Source organism: Phacochoerus africanus, chromosome 8 (genome assembly GCF_016906955.1).
Source record: "Phacochoerus africanus isolate WHEZ1 chromosome 8, ROS_Pafr_v1, whole genome shotgun sequence".
NCBI lineage: Eukaryota > Metazoa > Chordata > Mammalia > Artiodactyla > Suidae > Phacochoerus > Phacochoerus africanus.
Genome location: NC_062551.1, coordinates 73998614 through 74025594, shown reverse-complemented (window position 1 = coordinate 74025594; position 26981 = coordinate 73998614). Strand labels below are relative to the sequence as shown.

General features: G+C 55.2%; 1 protein-coding gene across 3 annotated transcripts in view; it reads right to left on the bottom strand.

Annotated features, from left to right (window-relative positions):
• Positions 1-26981, bottom strand: part of LOC125133618 (kazrin) — a 464224-nt gene that overhangs the window by 64352 nt on the left and 372891 nt on the right. For all 3 annotated transcript variants that reach the window (XM_047791952.1, XM_047791950.1, XM_047791951.1), the window contains 3 exons: positions 10699-10835; positions 3993-4163; positions 421-610 (listed from right to left, as the gene is read on the bottom strand). In XM_047791952.1, coding sequence (XP_047647908.1) covers positions 421-610; positions 3993-4163; positions 10699-10835 — 498 coding nt within the window. The remainder of the gene's footprint in view (positions 1-420; positions 611-3992; positions 4164-10698; positions 10836-26981) is intronic.

Below are 26981 nucleotides of genomic sequence, written 5' to 3'. Positions count from 1 at the left end.
TGGGACCCAGAGTCAGAGCACCCAATCCCTAGACAGTGATTGGTCCAGGGGTGGGCATGTGACCCTGGCTGGCCAATCAGAGTTCTTTTTTGGGATTTGGCAGGCAGAGATTCCTCAAGACCTCTGAGCTGCAAGGGCCCTAAAAGTCTGAAACTGCTAGACACTGTTTTCTGCTTTGTGGAAAGAGGCGGCCTAACGATGAGGCCGAATGGAAGCAGGGAGAGCTGAGCGATGGAGAGAAAAGCTCAGACTCAGGTACTGTCTGAACCCTGGGATCCAGTGAGGCCTGAGGTCTGTCTCTTAGATGTTTGTGGCCTCTGCCCCACCCCCTCCAGCTCTAGTGGGAATAAAGAAGCTGCCTTCCAGAGTGGATCAGATGGCCTCCCGGGACGCCCCGCGGCCGTCCTGGGCTGGACTCACCTTGCCGGTCTGCAGGGTGGGGGGGATGTGAGTGGTAGAGAGTCTGCTGGCTCTGCCGGATGGCTGCGGTCAGCGGGAGGTCCGCCTGCACCACCCACTCCTGGTTGCCGTTAAGCACCGTCTCGCCCGGCATGGCGAGTGAATGCCGCTTGGGGACATCCTTGGTCAGCGTGGCTAAGGACTGCTTGGCCTGGAGAGAGAGTCACGGGACAGGAAGAAGACAGTGTCATCAAGGGGACTTCTTGGCCAGCTGCTCCGCCATCAGCACCCATCATGGTGAGAAAGCCAGGAATCCGACCTCTGTCCCAAGGTGTCTGCGAGGCTGTGCCACGTGCTGACCAGCACATGCCTGGAGGGCTTGTCTGGGGGTTAGAGTCCCCCTCAGTTCCTGCTGATACAAAGAGACCAGAAACCCAGAAAGGGGGGCCGAGGACACGCTTATCACCTGTTCTTCTGGGGTCTCCAAGGCCCGGCTAGGAATTGAGTGAGAGAGGAGTTGAATGGGCAGCCCCTGGAGGCAGCCCAGGACAGGATCACTCTCCTGTCTCCCCCACCTCCTTGTTCCAGGCGGATGTCACCTCTGGGCCCGAGGGGGCACTTTCTCACTTGGCGGGCAGCTTGACATCACCGCGGCCTGACAGTGGGGAGGGGACCCCAGTTAATCCTGCAGGACGGGGTGGGTGTGCCTGTGAGTTTTGGAGCCAAGAACCCTCTCGCAAACTGCCACTCATGATGTTAAAACCTCCGAGACAGAGCAAAACGGAGCTGCAGCTGAGACACACCACCTGAGCTCTGATTTAAGATACGTGCATGTCCCCCCCCTCCCCCCCGCCACATGGGACCATCTTCCTGTGACAGGCTACATGCTGATCTCCCATTAATCCCTCCATTAAACGCAGTCCAATGCCGGGAGCGCCCTCTTCTCTCTGAGCCTCCTCCCCTTCCCGGGCACTTTGAGTCTGGAGTTTTGAGCTCCTGGGAATAAGGCGATTGGCTCAAACACCCTCTTGTTTGTTACACCAAACAGAACTGGGTTCCAACTCCACTTTGACTATTTAACTTGCTAGGTACCCGGGGCAAGTTACTCCACCACTCTGAGCCTCAGGGTCCTCACGGTAAGGCAGGGAGCTGAGAGGGAGCCTTCCTGTGCAAGCGCACCCCTGAGCTGTGGGATGAGGTGGCCGGCACAGTGCTTCGGAGCCTGGGCTCTGGAATCCAGTGGGCCGTGGCAGTGGCCACGCCGTTAGCTGATCCTGGCTCTGCTGCGTCCTAGCTGGGGGCTCCTTGGGGAGGCCTTACCTCTCCATGCCTTCCTGCCCTCGACTGTCTGGTGGGGTAGCAAGGGGGCTGTGAGAGCACCTGGCCTATGGTGAAAAAGACACCTCAATGCACGACAGTGACTGTGAGTGTTACACTTTCTAGTTCACAAGCAGGAGTCAGACGTGCCACGATTCACATGGAGGCCCAGGACGCCGTCCGGTCTCCTGTCCTGCTGCACAAGCAGTCGTTGTTGGGATTATTTACACCTCCCTGAGGTGGGATGATCCAGGAGGGGAAGGGGTCAGTAGTCCGGATGGGACCCTGCTTGGGTTTCGGCCCATTTCCAAGCCTGGCCCTCTGCCTTCTCATGCACCTGGAAGCTCCTGAGCTCCTTTTAGCGCACCCTGTGTGCTTAAACCTGCCAGAGCTACTCTCTCCTGGTTGTGACTCAAGGGCCTCAGGTGCATGTGCAGGGGAGGGACCTTCCCCCGTCACGTCCTGGCCAGCAGTGTGTGTGTGTGTGTGTGTGTGTGTGTGTGCGCGCGCGCGTGCATGCCGGACAGAGCTGGCAGCCCTGGAGGCCTCCAGGGCAAGAAATTCTGCAGATGGTGGGCAACAGAGGGGACCCCCAGTCAGGTGGACCCCCTGCCCCAACACCGAGGCTGTTAACGGGCTGTGTTGATGTTACAGTAAGTCCACACCATGAGCTGCACACATTGACCTAAACTATTCACCCTTTTAGCAGAGGAGTCTGAGGCCGGCCAGCAGGAGGGAAGGGCCTGAGTTTCACTGGCCAGAACCAAAGCAGTGGTCTGGGCATGATGAGGGAGGAAGCAGAGAGCTCGCTCTCTGTCCTGAAAGGTCCCGGAATTCGCCAGGATGCTTAAGGCTAGGGGTCCACACCTGTGCATCCAGAGGACACTGGGAGGACTGGGAAGACAGAGGGCTCATCTCACCCCCACACCCTCTCCCAGACCCACAACTTGAAAGGCTTCTGTCTGGTCTGCAGGTGGCGGCAGGGTTGCCAGCACCACGCAGCTCATGGTGGGAGCCTGGGCAGCTGGCACTTTCTCCAGCCTGGGCAGCTCTCACCACTAGGGGTCAGCATTGGACAAGGAGACCCAGGAGGCAGCGTGCAGGCTTGGTCCCCCAGGAGGGATGCTGTGCTGCCCTGCCCTGGGCGACCCCTGGTCCTGAAGGAAGTGACCAGAGATAACCTCATCCTATCATCAGTCGCCATGTATAGGCTGTGCTAAGTGCCTTCCTTGCATTATTTCATTGCAATCCTCAATAAGAGCCCTATAACAGGCAATTATCCCTACTGAGACTTGACAGAATTGAGGCCGAGACAGGTGAAAGGTCGGGCTGAAGGCCACACAGCTAGGAAGTGATGGGGGCTGGAGTCGAACCCTGAACTCATGGCAGTAGCCACACCCTTAGCTGGCATCAGTGCTCCGCAGGAGAACGTGGCGTGCTGCTAAGAGCCACTGGGCCTCCCGGCCCCTCAGGAGTGTCTGCACACTCTCCTCCCAGCCACCATCATCGCACCGAGGCCCTGGCGGTGAGCTCAGGGTGAGCCCCTCTTTAAGCCATGAGCTCCCTGGAGTTTCTCAGCCACCTGGTGGGGGAGGCGGGGTGGGTTAAAGACCCTCACCCCCACCCCAGGACCAGATGAAGGCCACTGAAGCTCAGAGAAGTTCAGTGAGGAGTCCATGGTCACACGAGCACAGGAAGAACAGGACTCTGGGGTTCTGGACCCATGTTCTGATGCCAGGCCAGGCCTGGTCACCCCACCTGGGCTCTCTGTCCCCACATGCAGGCTGCACATCTCCGAGGAAAACACAGTGTTTGCAAGTATTTTTGAAGGATTGTTTTGGGTTAGAAAAAAAATAACATTTTTTCCCCCATGAAGGCCCAAGTAAGATGTTTTCAGTACAGATGAAAATAGGTGCAGGAAAAAAGGAAATAAAAGTCACTTGTGATCTTACTACTTAGAAATAACCATTCTAAATTTTGTGGTATTTTTCTTCCTCAAGGTTGGTGGATGGTCCGCCCCCCAGCATCCCCACAGGCCGGCCCCAGGCAGGTGGATGAAAGGCCCTGTGGCCGACCTGGAAGGAAGCAGAGGGAGCATCCCCCAGACCCCGCCCCCTGGCCCCGCCCCGCCCCGCTAGACTCCATTGGCTCAGACAGGACTCGCAGGTGAACCCACGCTCATGCCCAGCCTCCCCTGAGTGTAGCTTGCTCCTAGCACAGGATGTCGCTTCTAGCAGATGCACCAGCCTGGGTGGGTGAGGGGGGCGGGGCCTCACCATGGCCAGCTCCGCCTCCAGCTCCTTCATCCGGTTGTCCTTGAGGTCCAGCTGGGAGCGCAGCGCCGTGGCGTGGTCCGTGGCCTCCTTGGCTTGGCGCCGCAGCTCCCACTTCTCGCGCTCCAGCAGGTCCTTCTCCTTGGCCAGGGCTTTGACGGCGTCCTCGCTCTCCTGCGGGGAGAGGCCTGCCGTTACAACCAGGGGTGCTAGCGGGGCCTCCCCTTGGCCTGGAGATGCCCCCATGGCCTTGACCCCTATACCAGGGGAAGCATGGGGAGGCTGCGCCGCACCGCATGGAGCTGGGTGCTCGGGGCCTGGAGGAGGACAGCCCTGGGTTCAGCTCAGCTCTGCCACTAACTAGCTGGGAGACTGGGACAGAGACAGACCTTTAGTAGATGCTCAGCTATTATTTTTTCATTGGATAAAATGAGCAAATGCATGTCATGGGTTAAGCTGTGTTAACGCATCAAATCTCTCTGTATTGAAAATACTACTCATTTCAAAGAATTGTTATAAAGATGACTTCATGTGAGGGAAACGGAGTCTGACAAATGTTAATTAGTGGTGGGTTTGGGTGTCTCTTCTGTTGCTGGATAACATGTGTGTCACAGGAAAACAGGGACAGAGAAGGTAAATCCAGCCCCATCGCCTTGGCTGCCAGGGGGCCCTGCCGCCATTCCGCAGGGTCACAGCGATGATGGCACAGGCTGGAGCCCCAGCCAGCTGTAGTATATGAACATGTCGCAGTCCTCTGCCTGTCACCTGGCCCCTGCTCCCGGCCGGTCCTCCTGCATGAGCTGTGTTCTCTGTGATGCAGAGGGAAGGGCCACGGGCCCAGCTCTGCTGCTTTGAGCAGCCGGATCTCTGTTGGCAGGAGCCAAATTTGAGGACAGAGGAAGGGCCCCAGCACAGGGCCTTGCTCACCCATCCAGCCATGGTCTTCCCACCCACCAAATCAGGAGCCAGGCTCAAGGTCTCCGTGCAGCCTGGGACTGAGCTGAAAGGCAGCCATCCTGCCTTGTCTAACAGCTTGTTGCCAAAGGCCTGACTTCCCAGAGGGCCAGAGACTAGGAGGCCCTTGCTCTGAGCTGTCACAGAGCTGTAGCTGTGGCTTAGGTTCTGGAAAGAGAGCCAGTCGGGGTCAAATCCTGGCTTTGCAAGAACAGGCTGCAATTTCTCTTGTGCCTCCGTTGCCTCACCTGTAACACAGGATGGGAGCAGCTGTCTTGAGGGTGTTACTGCGAGCACTGCATGAACTAATCCTTTCAGCGCTCAGCACGGCACCACGCACATAGCAGGCGCCCACCGGTTTGCTCAGGACACAGCTCCAGTATCCTCCAGGCAGCCCTCCCTGACTCCCCATCCCAGGAAGCAGCACCAGCTCTCTCCTACCTGCTTCTCATATTGGCACCCAGTACTGTTCACTCAACTGACATCGAGATGCCACCAGCAGGCACAAACCAGACAAACACCCCTGTGCCTGCAGGGCTTACCCTGTTAAGCCCTTCTGCACCGTCCAAGGCCACTGGCAGACACCTGGGTCCCCGAACAGCAGCCTGGCAGACAGCAGCCAAGAAACACTGCTGCATAAAAGAATGAGGTCCCTCTGGCCTGCTGGCATGGGGGGCTCACCTGGACACGAGAGGGTGGGAGTGCAATGTGGAGGGGGCTTCTGGGGTACACAGGCCTGTCCAGAGGTGTGACGGCAGGCAGGAGGAAGGTGGCCTGTTGTGGCAGTGACCTCACCACCCAGGATCTCCCTGTGCCCAGCCCTCGCCTAGGTTGCCTGCCATGAACACTTCCTCAGCTGTGTTTATGTCCCCAAACTCCTCTCCAGACTGTAGCCATGTGACAGGGAACATGCAACGGCGCAGCCTCTCGGGGGTTGCAATTCTGTCAACTTTCTGGTCAGGCCCCAAACTCTCATTTCTCAGCAGCCTGTGTCTGTGCTCATGCTCCCTGGCCCCACAGCTTGGAGCCCTGTGTTGTGCTACCTGCTGGGAGGCCTGCAGGGGTCCCCGGGGAGGAGCTGGGTGGCTGGGCTGAGGGTTCCATTAATCCTGTTCACAGGGACATTTATCTTGCACATAAAATGCAAGTCTTCCCCTTCCCCCCCAACACTAGCTGCAAGCTCTTGGAAGAGGTGGAATAAAACCAGGAGGTGTGGCTTTAGCTTCTCCAAATTAGCTCTAAATATGTGGCCTTGGGTCAGTCACTGGATCTTGGGAACCTTTGTCCTCCCATCTGTACAGTGAAGTTGGACCCAATGATGACAAAAGATTGTCACATGGCTGTTCCACTGACGTCTAGAAGCTTAGGAGGGACTCTCCCCATTTTAAGGGAGCAATTTTATTTATTTTTTGTCTTTTTGGGGCCGTACTCGTGGCACATGGACGTTCCCATGCCAGGGGTCGAACTGAAGCTGTAGTTGCTGGCCTACACCACAGCCACAGCTATGTGGGATACGAGCTGCGCCTATACCACAGCTCATGGCAACGTCAGATCTTTAACCCACTGAGTGAGGCCAGGGATCTAACTCGAGTCCTCATGCATGCTAGTCGGGTTTGTTAACCACCGAGCCAGGACGGGAACTCCTAAGGTAGCAGTTTTTTAAAAATTGAATGTTTTCCAAATTCCACTTTTCTGAATGAGTGTGAAGGGGCCTGTGGCTCTTGTGAAGCCATCACATGAGAGTGACACTGCAGCGCAGCCCCTCTGCTGGCTGGCCTTAGGGGACGCTCCTGTTACCTGCGACTTAAAAAAATGGCCCCGTCCTGAGGGAAGGGGACGCCCCAGAGGGACTTTATTCCCAAGAATGAGCACAGTTATGAAAACGAATGCGACGCCCCAATTGAAGGATAGCAGAAAAGCTTGCTATGAAACCCACAGTGCCACAGGGCCACTGCCACGCCTGGCAAACCACCCACGGCTTGAGGGGGCGGCCAGGACCTCTAGGGCGAGGAGCAGAAGTAACTTGAAGTAACTCGTTTGTTCGTCTACGTTCGTTCTGAGCAGTGAGGGAGGTGGGCACTGGGCAGTGGGCAGCGAGAGGGCCCTGGGCCGGACCGCCTGGGTTTGCACCCTGCCTCCCGCTTTATGTCACTGTGAGGCCCTGCGCCACAGTCTTGCCCTAAGTCTCAGTTTTCGCCTCTATAAAACCATACCTCACAGGGTTGCTATCAAAAACAGAAAATGCAAAGAGACTGGGACAATGCTGGCATAGAAGAAGCGCATTATTAATGGATGCGTTATTAATGTCATCCTGAGTCAGGGTGTGATAAGGTGGCCTCTGAAGAGGGCCATTGGCCTTGTCACTGTCAAGGTCAGTATCTAGTAACGGTGCCATCTCTTTGATCCTCTTAGCCTTTTATTGGCTCCATGGTCCCGCTGTGCTGTTCTGATCCGGAGCCGACCTCCTTCACGGTGCGTGTTCTCAGGGAACACGTCCCCCACCCCCGGGTCCTGGATCCCCTGGACCCTCGGCCCTCCCAGAAGGTCCCACCTAGGTTACTTTTCTGCACGGTTCTTGTGTCTCCCCAGGACTCTCCCGTCCTCCCGGAGGCAGGGCCCACGCCTGGGGTCTGTCTGGGGCCTGCCAGGGGCTTCTGACAGCAGGTGGCCAGCCATGTGCTTACCTGTCTGGGTTTACCAGGGGGACCAACGCCAGGCAGTGGGAGATAAGGGGCCCACAAAAGGGCCCTGAAACCGAAGGGGGAGCGTCCATAATTAAATGCCCGACTCTGAATCCCCAAAGGCAACAACAACAATAACAATAGCAAGCATCTTCCCAAGCATGCTGTGTGCCAGACACTTTGGTGACAGCACTGGGCTCTGAGTGGTTTGCTGTCACCATCCTGGCTTTAGAGATGAGGCCATATGGCCCGCACGTGGTAGAGGTGAGACTCTAACCTGCTGTCTGGTCTTAACCACTGTACTCCCCTGCCTCCCAGGCCAAGAGGGAGGGTTAAATTTTTTATACTCATTTTTGGAAAAAATTAAAGTTTAGTTGATTTACATTGCTGTGCCAATTTCTGCTGTGCGGCAGTGTCCCAGTCACACACACACACACACATTCTTTTTCTCTTATTATCATCCATCATGGTCTATCCCAAGAGACTGGATATAGTTCCCTGTGCTGTACAGTAGGACCGGGTTGTTTATCCATTCTAAATATAATAATTTGCATCTACTAACTCCAAACTCCCCGTCCATCCCACTCCCTCTCCCCTCCCCCTTTGCAACCACAAGTCTCTTCTCCACATCTGTGAGTCTGTTTCTGTTCTGTAGACAGGTTCATTTATGTCACATTTTAGATTCCACATATAAGTGATATCCTATGGTATTTGTCTTTCTCTGTCTGACTCCACTTAGTATGAGAATCTCTAGGTCCATCCATGTTGCTGCAAATGGCATGATTTCGTTCTTTTTTATGGCTGAGTAGTATTCTGTTGTATATGTGTACCACATCTTCTTAAGCCGTTCCTGATGGTTAATTTTAGGCATCCATTTCTTGGGACCCTGGGGTGTCCAGATATTTGGCTAAACGTTATTCCTGGGTGTGTCTGTGACGGTGTCTCAGATGAGATTAACGCTGAACTGGTGGACTCAGAAGATCTTCCTCCGATGTGGGTGGGCATCATTCTATGCACTGAGAGCCTGCATGGCAAGTGGTTACAGTAATGGAGGGACTGCCCTCTCTCCTGACAGCTGGGCTGGGCCCTGGGTCTGCTCCTGCCCTTGGATGGAACTTTGAACATGGCTCTGAGCTCTCAGGCCTCTGGACTCAGCCTGGATGACACCCTGACTCTCTAGGATCTCCAGCTTGTAGATAGTGGGTCATGGGACTTGTCAGCCTCCATAATCACATGGGCCGATTCCATACAATAAACCCTTTATATAAATAAAACCACTCCTCCGGAGAACCTTGACGAATACACCAAAGAAGTTGATGGGGACAAGTGCTACCAGGGACAGGGTCAGCCTGGGGCCAGCACATCCCTGAAAAGCAGGTGTGGCTATGGGCTGGTTCCCTGACCCCTGCTCTCTGTCCCCTCCCCTCAAACAAGAGTGACCCGTCTCCCTTTGGATGAGAACGAGGCCACTCCAGCAAAGGTTCTCCCTGCCTTGCAGCTGAAGAAGGACCAGGCTCTTGGGACTGGCTACAGCCCCTCCAGGTGGGAGAGGGGAGAGGTGGACAGGGAGCAGCAGGTGGTACTCTCGTCTGAATGTCTGTGTCCTGCCAAAATGTCTTTGTTGAAATCCTAACCCCCAGGTGATGGTGTTAGGAGGTGGGACGCGCTTAGGTCATGAGGGTGGCGCCCTCATGAATGGCATTAGCACCCTTATGAGACACCCAGGAGAGCTCGCTTGTCCCTTCTGCTAAATGAGGACACGGCAGGAAGTCTATGACCCAGAAGAGAACCAAGAAAGCAGGCAGCACTGGGTTCCCTTGCCTCCTCTCTGCTTCCACAGGTTCCTGATTGAATGTCACACCCTATCCGCAGGTGACAGGCACAGGGAGGCCAACTTCTCAGGACTCGGCTCATTTACTGGATGCAGACAGGGGAAGCCAGGGCCCCGCTGCTCAGGGCTGACATCCAGGGCAGCTGAAAGCTCCAGACACAGCCAGCGGCTGGGGGTGGCCTGGCCCAGGGAGCTCACTGGGGCTGTTTTCATCCTGGGGGGAAGGGACCTTCACCACTAGGAGGTGAGAGGGAAGAAATCAAAGTGGGCTGTGGGGACGATGCGTTCAAGTTCAAATGCGGTCTCTGACACTCTGGCCTCAACTCCTGCCCTTTTGAAGAACTGCTCGAACCTCCCACAGCCCAGGAAACCCAATGGGCCTCCCGCCTCCCTTTTCTCCCCAGAGTACATGCAACCTGTACTCTGGTCACAGTCGATGACCATTTGGGGTCATGTACTTGAAGGGCGGTTTTCAACAGGTTTTCTGCCCTGCAATCCAGAAGGTTACAACTCTCTCCCTGCACACACAGCCGCTCACAAAGGCCTGCTTGGCTGCAGGCACTGACTTTTTTCTTTGGGTTTGGGGACCCTCTTTGGCATGTCCACAGCACATATGTCAGACAGATATTTACTGAACCAAATTCCTTGGTCATCTGACCAGAAACTCCTATCCACTCTATAGAGCCCAACTCATGTCACCACCTCTGTGAAGCCTCCCAGGACTCTCTCCCAGCAGGCAGAATTTCCTGCTGTCTTATGGTGCTCGCCTGCTCTCTCTTCACACTCTTATTCTGGTATCATTAGTAGGACGCAGAGCTGACATTCCCCGAGTGCTTACTATGCACTGGGTGCCACGTGGAAGGCTCTGTATCCATCATCTTATAGGGTCCTCATCACAGCAATACAAGGTCTGCATGATCCCTGTTTCACAGATGAGGAAACTGAGGCTCTGAGAGGTTAAGGGAGATGCCCCCAAGGGCGCATACGTGGGGAGCCGGGATCTGAACCCAGGCCAGCCAGAATCCAGAGCCCACACTGTCACCGACTGGGCTTTCCTGTCCGGGCTGGTTTGCCCAGGAGACGTGGAGCCCTAACTAGGAGCTGTGCCTGTTTCGTCTCAGTGCCCAGGCCCGGCCTGACAAGGGGCTTCCCCAAGTGAGCGGAAGGGGACACAAGCCGTGGTCTGTATTTGGAGAGCCAAGAGGCTGGACCCCGTGCTGGGTGGGGGATGCAGGGGGCCGACCTTGCGGTGCTGCTCGTAGTTGCGGATGAAGTCTCGCAGCTGCTCCTCCCGGCTCTCCAGCGTGGCGTACAGCTGCTGCATCTGGCTCACCAGGTCCGTCTTCTCACCCTTTAGGCGCTTTCGGTCGGCTTTCATGGCTGGGGGACAGAGGACCGTGTTAGTTGCCCACATCCTAGCTGCCTGTCAGCCCGAACGCTGACAAGGGACCCTGTCTCTATCCCTCCATCAACGGAGGAGGAAACAGGGTTCAGAAAGATGAAGTTTCTCTCCCCAGCTCCCAAGTCACCCCGCAGCATCCCCAGGATTCAAACCCAGGCCTGCCCATCTCCAGAGTTCCACTTCTCTTTTTTTTTTTTTGACCGTGCCTGCAGCATGTGGAAGTTCCCAGGCCAGGGATTGAACCCGCGCCATGGCAACAACCCGAGCCACAGCAGTGACCTGAGCTGCTGCAGGAACAATACCAAGTCTTTAACCCACTGCACCACAAGGGAACGTCCCAATTCTCATTTCTTGGTTTTACTGACCCAGCCAGGGGAGCAAGAGCTTGACTGAATGCCTGTCCCCGCCCTGAACCAGCTAGGTCCCCAGAGTGACAGAGAGGGAGGCCTGGTGAGCTTGCGACCCCCACGGCCCGGCAGCTGATGGGAACCTTTATTTCCTGCTGAAATGAACCTCCAGGGCCCACTCAGCCCAGCCCGACAGTCCCTGGTCTGCGCCATTTCCTTCACAGCGAAAAGTATTTGATTAAAAACACACAGCAAGTTATGACACCAAAAGTATGAGTAACAGAAGAAAAAAGATACCTTGGGCTTCAAAATTAAAAACTCTTGTGCATCAAAGGATACCATCTAGAGAGTAAACAGACGATGCGAGGAATGGGCGACAACATTTATAAATCATATATCTGATAAAAGGCTTATATCTGGAGTATATAAAGAACTCTTAGAACTCAATAATAAATGGTCAAAAGATCTGAACAGATATTTCTCCAGGAAATGGCCAATAAGCCCTGGAAAAGGTGGCTGACATCATTAGTCAACAGAGAAATGCAAATCAAAGCCACCGTGAGGGAGTTCCTGCAGTGGCTCAGTGGTTAAGGAACCCAACTAGCATCCATGAGGATGCGGGTCCCACCCCTGGCCTCGCTCAGTGAGTTAAGGATCTGGCGTGGCCGCGAGCTGTGAGGTAGGTGGCAGACGTGGCTCGGATCCTGCGTTGCTGTGGCTGTGGTGTAGGTTGGCAGCTATAGCTCTGATTCGACCCTAGCCTGGGAACCTCCATATGCCGAGGGTGCCGCCCTCAAAAGACAAAAACAAACCAACAAACAGAAAAAACCCCAACACAACAAGATACTAATTCACACTCGCTAGAACAGCTAAAATATAGAGCAGCTGGCAACAAGCGTGGATGAGGATATGGAGGAACTGGAACCTTCCTGCACTGCTGGAGGGAATGGAAGATGGTACAGCCTCTCTGGAAAAGAGCTTGACAGCTCCCCCAGCGATAGATCATAAAGTCATCCTGTGATCTAGCAATTCCACTCCCAGGCACAGATCTAAGAGAAATGAAAACATATGTCCATCTAAAATCCCATACATATATGTTCATAGCAGCTTTAATCATAACTGCCAAAGGTGAAACACCCAACTGCCCATCAGCTGATGAGTGAATTTTTTAGAATGTAGTATATCCATATAACGGCGTATTATTTGATAATAAAAAGAAGTACCGATTCATGCTACAACGTGATGAACCTTGAAAATATGATGGTCTGTGAAAGAGGCCAGTCACCAAAGGCCACATGCTGTATGATGCCATCTATGTGAAATGTCTAGAGTGGGGAGATTTATGGAGACAGAAAGCTGATTAGGGGTTGCCTGGGCTGGGGGTGCTAGACGGGGCGGGGGATGAAGATATGGGGGTGGAAGCCAGGGGGTGTGGGGTTTCTTCCTGAAGTAAGGAAAATAGGCTAGTTTTGATGTACAACCTGTCAAAAACTACTGAATAGACGAACACACACACACACACACACACACACACACACACACACACGGTGCCCCCTTCTCCACTCAGCCTCTTGGCAGTAGTGTGACTTCTGCTCCCTCCAGACTCTCCTCACAGCCCTGGCTCTGCGGCAAAGGGGGTGGGGATGGGCAAATCCCAGGCTTGTGTGGAGCAGGCTTTTCCCAGAGTCCCCAGAACTCTGGCCCCTCCCGGCGGCTCCGTGGAGAGAACACAGAGGAGGGTACCTGGGGATGTGGTGGGGAGAGAGCTGGATGTTTCTGAGGCTCTGGAAATGTCCAGCCTGAGAAGGAACAGCGTTGTTAAGTGATTTGCCCAGAGTCACACAGCCACATCGGACCCCGAGCCTCAAACCCTTGACCCTATATTATGCTGCCTCTGCAGTGAGGCCTCCCAAACCCCAAGGGTCCCAGCCTCATGGCCAAGGGCAGCGAGTTGGGGCAGGCAATGGTGGTGCTACCCTAATCTTGTTCCAGACAATGAACTTGCAAACTCAGGCTCTGATATGAAAAAGTACGGCATCAGGACCCAGGACTCTGGGCTCCTGGCTCAGTGCCTGATGTAAGCTGCATCCTTCTGACCCTGCAGACTTGGGGTGAGGGTGGGGGTGCACCTTCATCTCCCCCTGCCCAGCCCTCCTGTAAGACAGGGTGGAGGCAGGTCAGCTGGGGTGGTGCTGTCACGTGCAAGGAGCCATGGGGACCTTGGGTCTCAGGGGGGCCCTCTGAATTTCAGCTTTGAGCTTCCTAGCTCATGCAGCTGGGCTTGTCCCCTTTGTGGCCAGCTTGGCGGAGAAGCAACTTAGGTCACCGTGGTGGGAATTCCAGGCCTGCTGGGCTGCAACCCTGAAGCCAGGACAGAAGAGCCCAAGGAGAGAGGACTCATTTGCTTCCCTCTCCCTTCAGGCAGGGGTGGCTCCCGGCCCTCGGTGGGGGTGGCACACCTATATTGCCCCGTGGGGCACTCACGTTGCTAGTGGACCTCATGCAAAGATATCATCTGGCCAGAAGGAATCTGACAGCAGAGCCCAGGCCCAGCTGTCACTGGGGAACTGGAAATTTCCATCTGCCATCTTTCCTTTGCTGCTGGCTACCCTCCTGTGACAGAGGTGGGTGGCTGGGTATTTTTACCTCCTGTTTCACAGAGGTGGAAATGAAGGCCACAGCCAGTGGGTGGCAGTGCTGCCACCTGGTACCTGTCTCAGGCGGGTTTCACACTGGGGGAGCCTGAGAACGAGAGGGAAGCACGGCCCAGGGCAGTGGATCCGAGTGGCTTCGGGAGCTGCGCACCTGGAGAGGAAGGGGTTTTTTGGGGTCGGCTTCTGAGCACGAGGAGGCTTCTCCTGACCTGCCGGAGCAGCGCTTGTAGCGAACACATGCCCGGCAGTGAGGGACCAGGCTCTCAGCTTTCCCCTCTCTGAGCCTCGGTTTCCCCACACGGGTGTGCCTGACTCCCTGAGCTCCTTCAGCTTCTGAGATCCTAGGGGACTTTGTCTTGACCACCGCTGCCCACAGACAAGTTCATGGCCTTGGCCGACACCACCCAGCAGGGCAGGATGTGCATGGGTCCAGGGTCAGAGGATCTGGGTTCTGCCCCTGGCTCTGCAACCTTGAGCCTCAATTTCCCAGGAGTTCCCTGGTGGCCCAAGGGTTAAGGATCCAGTGTTGTCACTGCTGAGGTGTGAGCTCCATCCCTGGCCTGGGAACTTCCACATGCCACGGGCACAGCCACAAAAAAAAAAAAAAAAAAAAGACTGCCAAGTACCAGACACGCTCTAAGTCCCCTTTGTCACTTAATTCTCACAACTAGCTTTTGAGGTCAGTTCATGTTATTGATGAAGGCATAGGCCCCAAGGAGATTAAGAAACACGGGCAAGCAGTGAGTGGCAGCACCCACCTGGCCTTGGCACCTGCTCACCCAACCCTCCCATCCCAGTTCCACTGGTTCCCAACTTGCCAACAAACCCCGCACAGCCGGCCTCATCAGCTCCTCAGGACTTGTGCTGGGGGTGGGGTGGCACCTGCCTTGTAGAGGAAGGAACTGAGGCTTAAAGGGTTAACTTACTCATCAAGACTCATGTGGCTCAGGCAGCAGACCATGGCCTTGCATCCCTGGCTTTGAACCCCTCGTGCTTCTCCATCAACCTTACTGTGAAAGCGCATCATGTGAACAGCAGAACCCGCATGGATCCGCAAAACCAGTGGATGATCCAAATATTCAGACCAGTTACTCCTGCTTCGAGATGCTGTTTCTGTAGCTGTCTCACAGTCCCAAGAGGGCTTTCTGAGGTTTCCATTAAAGGCGTGTTGACATTCTTACACGCACCCTATGACTGCTCCGTGACTGCTGGAAGAAGGGTGTGCATGCATTTGTGTGTGTGTCAGCAGCTCCTAAGGAATCTTCCCCTCAGCCACCCCTTCCTCCTGCCTGCAGGATTCTCAGCCAGCCCAAGGCGTGGTCAGATTTCCTATCAGTCTGAGCTCAGCAGACTATGGCCCTTGTTCTGGATAGTTCACCGCCAAGAGACCTTGTGAAAATTCCCAGCCCCTGGTGGACCCCTGACAAACAAGGGCTCAGAGGAGGGGTGGAGTGGTGGGCAGGGTCAGTGCAACCTCAGCCTGTGTCTAACAATCCCAGCCGTTGCCAGCAGGGGGCCCCCTTCTCCTTTCCATTTAACCTTCCTAGCCAGTTGAGGCTTCAGCATCCACAGATTCTGGAAAAATAGTGGGCAGGTGGGAGCCAGAAGGGTCAGGCAAACCACCCTGAATAAACACCCATCAAAATGCTCTTCCAGCTCCATCTTCCTTTACAAATGGGGAAACTGAGGCTGGGAGAGGGAAAGAGCACCGAATATCACACAGTGGGTCAGCCTAGGTCTCCTGATTCTCAGGCCAACACAGCTGGGCTAAAAGCAACAGTTTTGGACTCTGCCTATCAAAATTTAATTAAGCCTCAGTTCCCTCATCTAGAATAGCGACTGAAGGTATAATCATTTCTGCCCCATAGAGAACAGACTGCCACATCCTGAGGGAACTGTCACATGGGGACCCTGAGCATTGGGGAGAACCCCAAAGACAAAGCTCCAGGAGTTCCCGTCGTGGCTCAGTGGCAATGAACCAACTAAGATCCATGAGGTTGTGGGTTCGATCCCTGGCTCCACCCAGTGGGTTAAGGATCCAGTGTTGCCATGAGCTGTGGTGTAGGTCACAGCTGCAGCTTGGATCCTGCGTGGCTGTGGCTGTGGCTGTGGCCTAGCCAGCTACTGTCGACCCCTAGCCTGAGAACTTCCATATGCCACACATGCAGCCCTAAAGAGTAAAAAAAAAAAAAGAGAGAGAGAGAGAGAGAGAGAGACAAAGCTTCAGATCCACAGAGCCCCGAATCCCAGGCTTTTAGCTCATAGCAGCTGCAGGGTCTCAGTCATTGCACAGAACTTCTCTGAGCGAGCTTCCTTAGCTTCCTCGGCTGGTAAGCCAAGGGTGACCTTCTTTCTCTACCCTTTAGGCTCTATGTGACATTACCCAGCACCTGAATAAGCAGGTGCTCATTAAATGTTAGCATCTTTTCCTGTCTTTCAACTCCCCGCAGCTCCCATGCCTGCACTCAGGGTCCAGGAAGTTTCGGAAAATACAAGTTGACTTGACCGACAGGCTGGATTCTGAGAAAAGGGCCCAAAGAAGAGGTCAGAGCCCACAGAAGGAATTAAAAGGCCACAGACTTACAGCCCTGGGATGGGCATACCCTCGTTTATTTTCTTTTTTTCTTTTAATTTTTTTCCTCCTGTTTGAAAGCTGAGCAAAGTGAATTCAGAACAGGTCAGGGTTCAACCTACTTTACAAAGATTAGGCAGGCTCTTGCCCCATCAGGAGGCACTCAGGGAACAGAGAAAAGCCAACTGCTCTCTTGGACAAGTAGCAGCTACAGGTGGTGGCTGAGAAAACGGCACCTGCTGAGCGAGGTCAGACACGGGCTTGGCTGGGTGGCCCAGGGTCTGACCTGGGGCAGCTCAGTTCCTCACAAATGGAAACTGCCTTTCTCTCACTGCCAGGCGAGATGGGTGGACAGGCTCACATGGCTGATGGGCAGCAGAACTGGCACCTGACCCCAGTACTTTGAGGTTCAGATCATGATCTTTCCAAAATCCCCACAGATCCTCCCTCCAAGTGCAGCCTAAAAAGTTAGGCAGTGTGACCTTCCAAACCTCCTGCCTGGGATAGAAAGGGAAAATATCTGGAATACGGGTCTTGGTTTCCCAATCTTGTGTCCATGCAGACATGACTAGTCAACCACGCACTACAGGAACCTGGGTCGATTGGGGATGTCTGCTGTGGCACAGGAGGGAAATGCAGATTTGCCGGCTTTGTCTCAGACGGGGTGGGGGGCGGGGGGCAGATGCCATCCTTGAGTTGGCATATTTGAGAATGGTTTGGCGAGCCTCCTCGGGGTCATTGCTGTGCCCATGACCACTGCACTTCATGGAACCAAGGTCAACTCCATTTAACCCAAAGAGAAGGAAGCAATTCTCTCACCTGGTAGAAAAGCAGTCCATTCACCGTGCAATGGTGACAAACCCTAATCTGTGTGCTTACATGTGAGAGAGCAGACTATTTCCCTCAGAGGGTCAAAGGTGTGGGAAGGATTACTGAGTTTACTTACACATTTTTATGTCATCCCTGATGAGCAATACAAGCTCCTGGGGGCAGGGACCTGGCCTGCCTGCTTCACCATTGCATCCCCAGCATCTCGAAAAGTGCCTGGCACATAGTAGGCTCAGTAAACACCAGCGGACTGAGGCAAATGAACGGCTGAACAAGGTGGGCAGCCCAGGGAGGGGTGGGGACCTGGTCCCTGGCCATCACTGAGCAGGTCCTGGAGGCAGAGACGGTTCGGCTTTCTTTTATTGTCTCTCCTTGCCCTCCAGGTATGCCAATTTCCCTGTGGCCCCAGACGGGACGAGAGCCCTGGTGCTCTCAGGACTGACTGCAAAGTGGCTGCAGCCCTTGCCAGACTACCCTGGTCACTGGGAACCACGTCCATGGCTCCTGTGGGACATAAGGACACACATGCGCCAAAGCTTCCACGGACTCGGGGCACCGGCAGCATTTTAAGGTGCTCAGGGCTGGGTTAGGGCACTGTGCTTTGAACACAGGCGAGACCCAGTGTCTGGAAGCAGGTGTCCGGCTCTCCCCTGGGGCTCCCTACCACAAGCCTGGCCACGGCTGGGCCTTCCCTTTGCCTGGAGGAGGCTGCTCTCCTGCTCGGCTCCCTCTGCCCAACCCCTGGGTGGTTCCTTTGAACCGACTGGTGAGGCTGTCATGTTTGGAGAGGCTGGAGGCTTTGGAAACCGGGTCTCCCTTCACGACAAGCGCCTGCTCGGACGTCCAGGCTCCCTACACTCGGCCCCTGCTTTGCAGTGGATTTCTCCCGGTGTCACACGCGCACGCCATTCTTGCGTCTTAAACAGAAAACCCGCATTTGAGCCCCCCTTTCCCTCCAGCTCTCAATCCATTTCTCTCCCTCCTTTTGGAGCAAAGATGCTCAGGAGGGCCACGCACCCCCACGCGTCTGCTCCCCGCCCTGCCTCCCCGGCACATGCTCTTCTCAGGTCGTGGTCCCCTCGGAACCTCTGAGCCCCAATGTCCCTGTAGAACATGCTCCACAGGTGTGGGGACGTCCCCACGCCCTCCTGGCCCCTCTCCCGGTCTCTCAGCTCATCTCCCCTCACTGTGACCTCTAGACACCAGAGGCCTCGGTCCTCCTTTGCCACAGCTTCCTGGATTTGAATCCATCCATATGCTGAGGCCGCCCTGCTAGACCTCAACCCTGACGTCCACACTCAGAGCCAAGAGCCTCCCCGACTGAGGTGTCTGATGGCATCTCTGCCCTAACGCATCTATAAGTCCCTCACCAGCCCCCGGACAGCCTGCTCCTCTCCTCCCCAAACTCAGTCCGGTCCCTCTGACCCCCAACCCCAGAATCCTCCTTGATTCTGCTCTCAGGCCCCACACCCAACTCCTCGGCAACCCACGTCAGCTCTGCCTTCCACACGTTACCAGAATCTGGCCACTTCTGGCCACTCCTTGGTCCCCACCCTGGCCCGTGTCACCATCTCATGTCTACTTCACACAGTGGCCTCCTAACTGGTCTTCCAGCCCTGCAGCCGACGTCAACTCAGCAGGGAGTGTCCCCTCAAAACGCAAGTCAGATCACGTCACGTCTCTGCTCCTCGGCTGCCACCCGTCTCACTCAGGGGCGAGCACAGCCCTTAGAAGAGTCCACTGGGGCCATGTGACCTGCCATCCCCTCCCCCGCCCCACTGCTGCCACCTGGATTATGCAGCTACCCCTCCCTCAGCATCTCTGTGCTGCTGTCCTCTGCCCGGAGCATTCTCGTTGCCCCCCACCCCATCCCTGTGGCCCACTCCCCGCCCTCCCATCTAGGTTTGTCTTGACCCAGACGCTGGTTTCTCAGCAAAGCCCCCCCCTGGACACCCTCCTCACTTCGTTCCCTGTTTCTCCTGCTTTAAATCTGCCACCATCTAACACCACAGATTCTGGGTCTACTGGGGGGAACTGACATGAACCATTTCTGCCAAGGGCTCCCGGCCCTCTCCCTTCTTTGGAATCCAGTGTCGCGTCTTTCTGGGTTTCCAAAGCCCGCAGCTCATGCCTCTTCTTGCTGCATGGGGCCCACTTCCCCATAGGAATGTGTGCCAGCAGCCTAGAAAGCAGACCGAGAGCTCAGGGCCTTCCAGCCACCTGGACTAAGCCTAGAAGCTGCTGGAAGGCAGGGCCTGGGCCTCATCCGACAGTATTCCTAGGAGCCAGCATGAGGCATGGACCCGGCAGGTGAAGAACGTGGGGAGAGATGACTGGGAGCTTGAGCAAGGTGGGAAGGGGGTGTGCTCACGACTGCCAAGCATCTCAAGCCGCCCCTTCCTTCCCTGATTCTCTGGCTTAAGGGTTCAAGAGAGGACCACCAGGAGTTCCCGCTGTGGCACAGAGGATTAAGAATCCGACTGCAGCAGCTTGGGTCATTGCAATCAAACCCCAGCCCAGGGCAGTGGGGTAAAGGATCTGGCGTTGTCACAGCTGCGGCTCGGATTCAAGTCCTGGCCCGGGAACCTCCATAGCCGCGGGTGCAGCCATGAAATAAACAAACAGACAAATACATAAGAGGGGACCACGACCCCTAGAGTGGAACATGCAACTGGCCCCCGGGCCCTGCCAGGAACCACGGGTAAGAAAGGAAAGGGCAGGCGGGGACCCGGGATGCAGCCCCGCCTGGAGGGGCAGGTGTTCCGCGACAGACTAGGGCTCAGCATCGGCACACCAGCTGACTCTTCTAGGGAATTCCACACTCTGGATTATCAGAGTTTTAATGTTAAATATCTCCTTATTTCTCAATACCGGCAATCTATCACACTACCCAACCAGGCCTGCAGGCCTTGCGTGGGGCTGCACTGCTAGTTCGAGCAGGTGTCCAGAGAAGAGGAAACACGACGACCTGCGTCCAGGCAGTCTGAGGAACCAGCTTCTGCCCACAGAGACCTGGGTCTGAAGCTGCACCCCGCCATTCACCAGCTGTGTGACCTTAGGTAAGTTCCTTCACCTCCCTGTGCTGTCTCCCCTCATGTCTAAGGTCGGGGAACAGTTTCTTCATTCTACTGTGTTGGGCACTAAAGGAACGCAAAAGCTCTAAATGCAGCTAACGGCGATTGCTTGGCTGTGCTTTACAACATTCTAAGCGACAGTCTAACCATCACAGCCATCTCAGAGGGGACCGGGCGGTCTCGAGGGGGAAGGGGTACCCTGTTGGGGGAGTCTGAGCACTGCACGAACACTGGGTGGCAGGTTGTCTAGAAAGGGGGCAGGGTGGTGATGGGAGGAGGGGATGCGGGCACCGTCACCCACCTGGAGAGTGTCTGCCTCAAGCACAGATGCCCAGGGCCTCCCAATGGGAGAACCTTTAGATGGGAGGGTGAGGAGGGCCCCCAGGGAGGGAGGAGACAAGTGCTGTGGGGGTGGCAGGGGTGGAGCGAGCAGGGCCTTTTGCAGGCTGCTTAGGGTCCAGACTGGGGGCAGGGCAGACACTGTCGCTGTCGTCCACCCCTCAGCTCTGAAGAGCTCAGAGCTCACCCGGAAGCCCTGAGGGTTAGCAGCAGCCCCAGGAATCCCGGCCCCCATTTCCTGCCTGGGAAATCTGGGAGGCGGGGGCGGGGAGGGGATGGTGTTTGTTTTCCATCTTCTGAAGGCAAGTCCAGGAAAGCCCTCCTTCCTCCAAATCACCACTAAAAATAGTGTCTAGGGATGGGCCCAGAGCAGTGACATTCCCCAGACTCAGGGGGTGGAGATTTCTGGAAATGCAGCATCGGCCCACAGGGTCCACAGGCCCCACGCCCCACACAATGAGGACTATTTTTAAAGGCTCGTGTTGGTGCATGAGGTCATTCTTAGGCAAGACGATGGACTGGCTAGGCCCTAAGAGGAGGAGGAGGAGGCGAGAGGCACGGAAGGCCCAGGGGACGGGGACCGGGGCAGGGCAGGTCACCCGGGTACAAGCTAGCATGTTGTGTGGCCTTTGGGAACTCATATGCCATCTCTGGGCTTTGGTGTCATAGTCTCAGGATGGTCTATCAGGCCCTCTAGAACCTTCAGGAAGCTGCCTTGGGCACCCAGTGGCTTGGGGACAGGTCTCACCCTACCCTGTCTCCAACAGAGACCCAGTGGGGCTGTTCGAGGTTAGACGCAGATGGCAAACTGGTAGCAATAACCCGCCTCTTCCCAGACAAGTTCAGAAGGAGAGCGGCCCCAGGGAGCAGACCGTGGGGCTGGACTGTCTGGGTTCAAACCAGCTTGGCCACTCCCCGGAGGTGAGAGGAAGTCACAGATCCTAGCCTTCACATTGCAACAGAGCGAGACATAGTTCCTACCTCAGCCCGCGCCCGACAGGCACACATCCTTGTCCACCGAGGCACCTGCGTGCAGAGGTTACCCTGTCTGTAAAAGCTCCGAGCAGGGCACGGCCTGGGCAACCTTCAGCAGGCAGGCTGCACCCACTGTGGTCCCTCCACATGGGGGACGCCTCCATCTGAGGACAGCAAGTGAACTACGACACACACACAGCACGAGTGACACAGCGAACCCCACACAGAAGAAATGCTGAGCCCACGAAGCCAGACCACAGAGCGTATATTCCTCATGACTCCCTGCAGGGCACCAAAGAGGCGGGGGTTAACCCACGTGGGGGTGGAGAAAGGTCAGGAAGCAGCTCTCCGGGATGGGGTGGCCTGGGGGAGGGGACCCAGGAGCCCTGAAGGAACTAATGATGTTCTGCCTGATCTCATCTGGGGGCTGGTTCGACAAGGGTGCTCGGCTGGTGACAATGCACCAAGCTGTGAACGTCAGATGTGCATCTGTACACACGTCTGTCATACTTGATAAAAAGCTTTAAACACAGCCTCCCCCTCACAGGACTGGTTGTATGGATGCAGCATGCTCAGGGGGATGTCGAGTCATCAGTAAATATCAGCTTTTATCATCCGGGGGGGCAGGCAGCCCTCACACCATCGGGGACACCCCATGAGATGGTGGTGAAGTGTGGCAGCCCCAGGTGTGGACAAGCGGAGTGGCTGCCCTCCCCGAGAATCCTACAGGGCTCCTGGGGCTTGAGAAGGAACATGAACTTGGGCTTGGTCCCAGGTTCAAAGTCCAGCCCTGCCTTGGGCGGGGAAAGATGGCACTTTCTGTGTGTGACTGTGGGGAGTTAAGGGACAAGACTTTCACAAAGGTGCAGAGACAGAGCCTGAGGGATGAGGGTCGGTCAGCGTGGGCTTCCCTGGCCTGGATGGAGATGGAGAGGATGGCGGCGGAGCAGCCGGTCCCATTTACTGAGTGATTTTTATAGGTTGGGCGATGTTTTACATCGTGTAAGTTTTCACTAAATTTTCTTTGCCACAATCCTGTGAGGTGGTTACCATGGTGATTCCTGGCTTACGAAGGAGGAGAGTGAGGCGGACCCAGCTGGAATGTGGTGGACACAGGATCCAGCCCAGCTGCTCTGTCTCTGAGCTCCTGCTCTTAATCTTGTCCAGGTGGGCAATGGCAGGATGCTGGTCTTGGCAGTGGGGAGGAGGGGAGTCTGGTGGCCCCATCTTGTGAGATCCCAACCCCCTGCAGGCCCCAGGCTTTCCCGGGGGACCTGCTGGCTCACCTCACAGACCCGGGATGGCTGCTGGGAAAACATGGGTCGCAGTCTAGGCAGGGGTCACGGCAGAACAGCAAGGATTCAGGTGCTGCTCTGCCCCCACTGGCCATGTGCCTCTGGGAAGCCACAGGAGCTCTCAGAGACTCAGCTCCCCTCTTTGTGCAATGGGTTCAATAAAACCTGCCCATCTCACAGAACAAGCCTTGCCTGAAGATCAGCTTTATAATCCACAGAGAGCTTCAAGGGTGTGAAGAGGCTGTTACTATGAGGAGACACCTGCCGGGGGTGGGGTAGGGCTGCAGGTGCCCACCCATGCCATTTGGGTAGGTACACCTGTCTGCCTCTGGCATAAAGGGCTGACCAGCTGCCATGGCCATGGATCTCAGACTGGCTTTTGCAGCCACAAAACTCATATTCCAGTCATCACCTGACTCCTGGGAGACTGGCTGAAATGACTTCCTTTGGCAGAGGAAGAAAGGGTGTTTTTTTTAATTGACTCCCCCTAAAGTCTCAGTAGCAATAACTATTCATTTTGTTACTGAATCTTTGATCTCCCCCTCTTCTGAGAGGAAGGTGGCTGCAGCTTACAGCGGTGTGGCAGTGAGAAATTACAAGAACCAATTTCTTTGTCTTCTCCAACTGCTAGCCCTACTTCTGGGGTGCAGCCAGAAAAGGGAGACCCCCTCCCAGCATCACCATCCCCTGGCAAAGAAGGCAGGTCCTCGCTGCCACCTTGGCCAGGGCCCTGAGCTACCTCATACCACCCCTTTAATTGGCAGGGTGCACAGGGTTTATGGCAAGAGTGGAAGTCTACTGTAATTAAGACCTCTATAAAATATTTAGACCGCCGTGCCCAGATATATTAATGATTATACATTTAGATGGTAATGAACGTAATCAGATGAAAGATTAGCCAAGCCTATCACTAAATATACATTCAGGACTGATAAACTCTTGTGCTATAAAATTATATGTGTGAGCGGACATACACACTTAAACTTGTCGGAGGGACTTTGATTTGTCTTATTGGAAAAAAAGCTCAAAGGGCTGATCAGAATAGGGAGGGGGAGGGCGTCAGCAGGCTGGGGGAAAGGCAGGGGGTCGGGGCCGGGGGGGGGGATCCTAAAGATCCCAGGGGTCCTTGGGAATAGTGCCAATCAAATGAGTTAGTACACAGAAAACCGCACGCCTCCACGGATGGGGGTCTCGTTACTCCCAGAGTATCCAGTTTTAACTCCCATGATCACATCCCAGAGGCCGACGTGTAAGAATGCCTAGCAGGGAGACACTGGGACCGCCCCCCAAAGCATGAAGTTCATCTGCAAAAACAAACAAACGAACAGAAAAAACCTCATCCTGCAGGTCAAGAACAAGAGGAGCAGGATTTTGCAGTAGCCTTGGTGATGGTAAGCCCTAGATTTACTAATTCGACAAAAACTCTCTGTGGGCTGACTGTGTGCTGGGCACTGAGCCAGCTGCTGGGGAGCTTGGTCAGCAAGACAGACGAGGTCTTTGCTCTGCTGGAGACTGTGTCAGAAAGCAAGGGAGGCACAGGGCGAACCCATTTTTTAAATGCAGACCTGGGTCAGGCGGTGGAGGAAAGAGCGGGAATCCCGCCAGGGGGCTGTCTGTGCTTCGGGTGATGTGGTCTGGGAGGGCTTCTGCGAGACCCGAGGGACGGAGAAGAGGCCGAACACACCGAAAATGGGGAGCCGAGGCGGGGTGGGGGGTGGGGGGACGCTCCAGTGGGGGTAACGGCAGATGCAATGGCCCCGAGGCAGCAAGGGCTCGACGGCATCAGCTAGAAGGGAGGGCAGCCAATGCGGATGAAGGGCCGGGATGCCCAGTCCTGTGCCCAGCGGGGTGGGGCCCAGTCCTGTGCCCTCATGCGTTTGGGAGCCTGGGTTCCCTCTAAAGGGTGGTGGGAGTCCCTGTAGTCCTGTGGCTGCTGTAATAAACTATTCATTAGGCCACTGGGTGGCCTCAAACAACAGACCGGAAGTGTGACATCGAGGTGGGGGCATCTCTGTGCGCCCTCGGGAGGCTGCAGCGAGAATCCGGCCTCACCTCTGCCATGCAGCTCTGGCGTTGCTGGCAAGTCGGGGTGTTTCTCGGCATTTCTCATCCTTCCCAGCTCTGCCCTGTCTCCCTCCCTCTGTGATTTTCCCTTCTCTGCTCTTACAAGGACACTGCACTCACCTACATCTTACCTTAACTACATCTGCAAAGACCTTTTTTTCCAGATAAGGTCATATTCCCAGGTCCTGGGTGGACATAACCTCTGGGGGAGCCCCCCCCCCGCATCCCCACAGCGGTCAAGGGTATGTGCAAGAGTAACCGGCCTTATGACCCTCTGGCTGCCTTTTGGAGACCAGGCTGAGGACGAACAAAAGCAGGATGCTAGTCAGGGTTTTGCCGTCGCCCAGGCCAGAGACGACAGAGACCTGGGGAGGGTGGCAGCTGTGGAGACGGAAGTGGATGAATGTGAGATACATGAAGAGGGAACTGTGCCAACCAGAAGGGCAAGGTCACCAGAAACCCCCCCCAAATACAGAGGGGTCAGTGAGGTGGGCCCAGCCCTGCTCACAGCCAGTGGTTTGTGTGCTGAGCAGCGCCCCGTAGGGGAGAGGGGACGACCCAAGTCTCATGGGCTCAACCACACCAGCTCCAGGGGGCCGCCTCAGACCCCACACTCCAAGTGAGAGTGGGCTCTAGGCACACAAAGCACTCGGAGGCCACACTGCTCCTTGGTAAGTGGTCAACTGGCATCGTGGACTATACATCAGTCTCTTGTGAGTTTGACTGACATGAGTCTGTCATGAGCCATCTGCCTTTTGGAGCTGAAGAGCAGAATGGAGGACTGTGGCCAGAAAAAGCCATTCCTGCCCCAGCCACCACAGCCCATCCAACTCATGCAAACTCTAAAAAAAGGTAATAAGGAGTTCCTGTCGTGGCTCAGTGGTTAATGAATCCGACTAGGAACCATGAGGTGGTGGGTTCGATCCCTGGCCTTGCTCAGTGGGTTGAGGATCTGGCATTGCCGTGAGCTGTGGTGTAGGTTGCAGACGCGGCTCGGATCCCACGTTGCTGTGGCTCTGGCGTAGGCTGGTGGCTACAGCTCTGATTCGACCCCTAGCCTGGGAACTTCCATATGCCGCAGGAGTGGCCCTAGAAAAGACAAAAAATAAAATAAAATAAAAAATAAAATAAAATAAATAAAAAAGGTAATAATTATTTAATGCTTACTATGTGTCAGCAGTATTCGAAGTACTTTATATATTATTAATCCTTTTAGTAACCCTATGAAGAAGGTGCTATTATTACTATTAACTATCATTACTCTCATCTTACAGATGAGAAAACTGATGGACAGAACAGTGAAATCAGGCAGACAAGGTCCTGCCATAGAAAAGTACCAGCATTGAGAGGCTTAGGTCACATGACCTAAGAAAACCATTTAGCCAAAGGCAGGAATGGTAAGGGACAGGAAATCTGGTCTTGGCCCCACAAACTGCCCAACTGTCCCTTTAGAATCACCCGCAGCTTTCACACCAAAGCCCTCACTCCCTTCTCAGCAAGGGGCATGTGCTAAAACTTCCTAGGAGAACGGCTTTCCTGACAGTGACAGATGCCCAGAGTGCCACGCGAGCCACCAGGTACCCTCTGGCTAAGAAGCACGGAGCTGAATTTCTGGGGCTCTCCCCTTGCCATGAAAAGTTAATCTGGAGTCATTTGCTCACAAAGGAATCCGAGACTGGACTGGATTCAAACCAGACTTCCGACCCTTTAGACAAATTCTCTCCCCGAAGAATCCCCTGGGCGGGGCTGACTCTGGGGCCATCTGAAGGATCTGGCACTTAGCCAGAAGGACCAAGGGCATAAGTGCAACCCTCTTCCTCGATTCAAGAGTGACTCTTTACTTCCCGCTCAGCCTACGGGTCCAGGCGGGTGGTCTCCCCCAGGATGAGCTCTGGTTTCCTGAGGTTCTCAGCGACTAGTTCCCTTGAGTATCCTTTCCGTGTTCCCCAAGATGTCCTATTGTGTTGGGTGTGTGA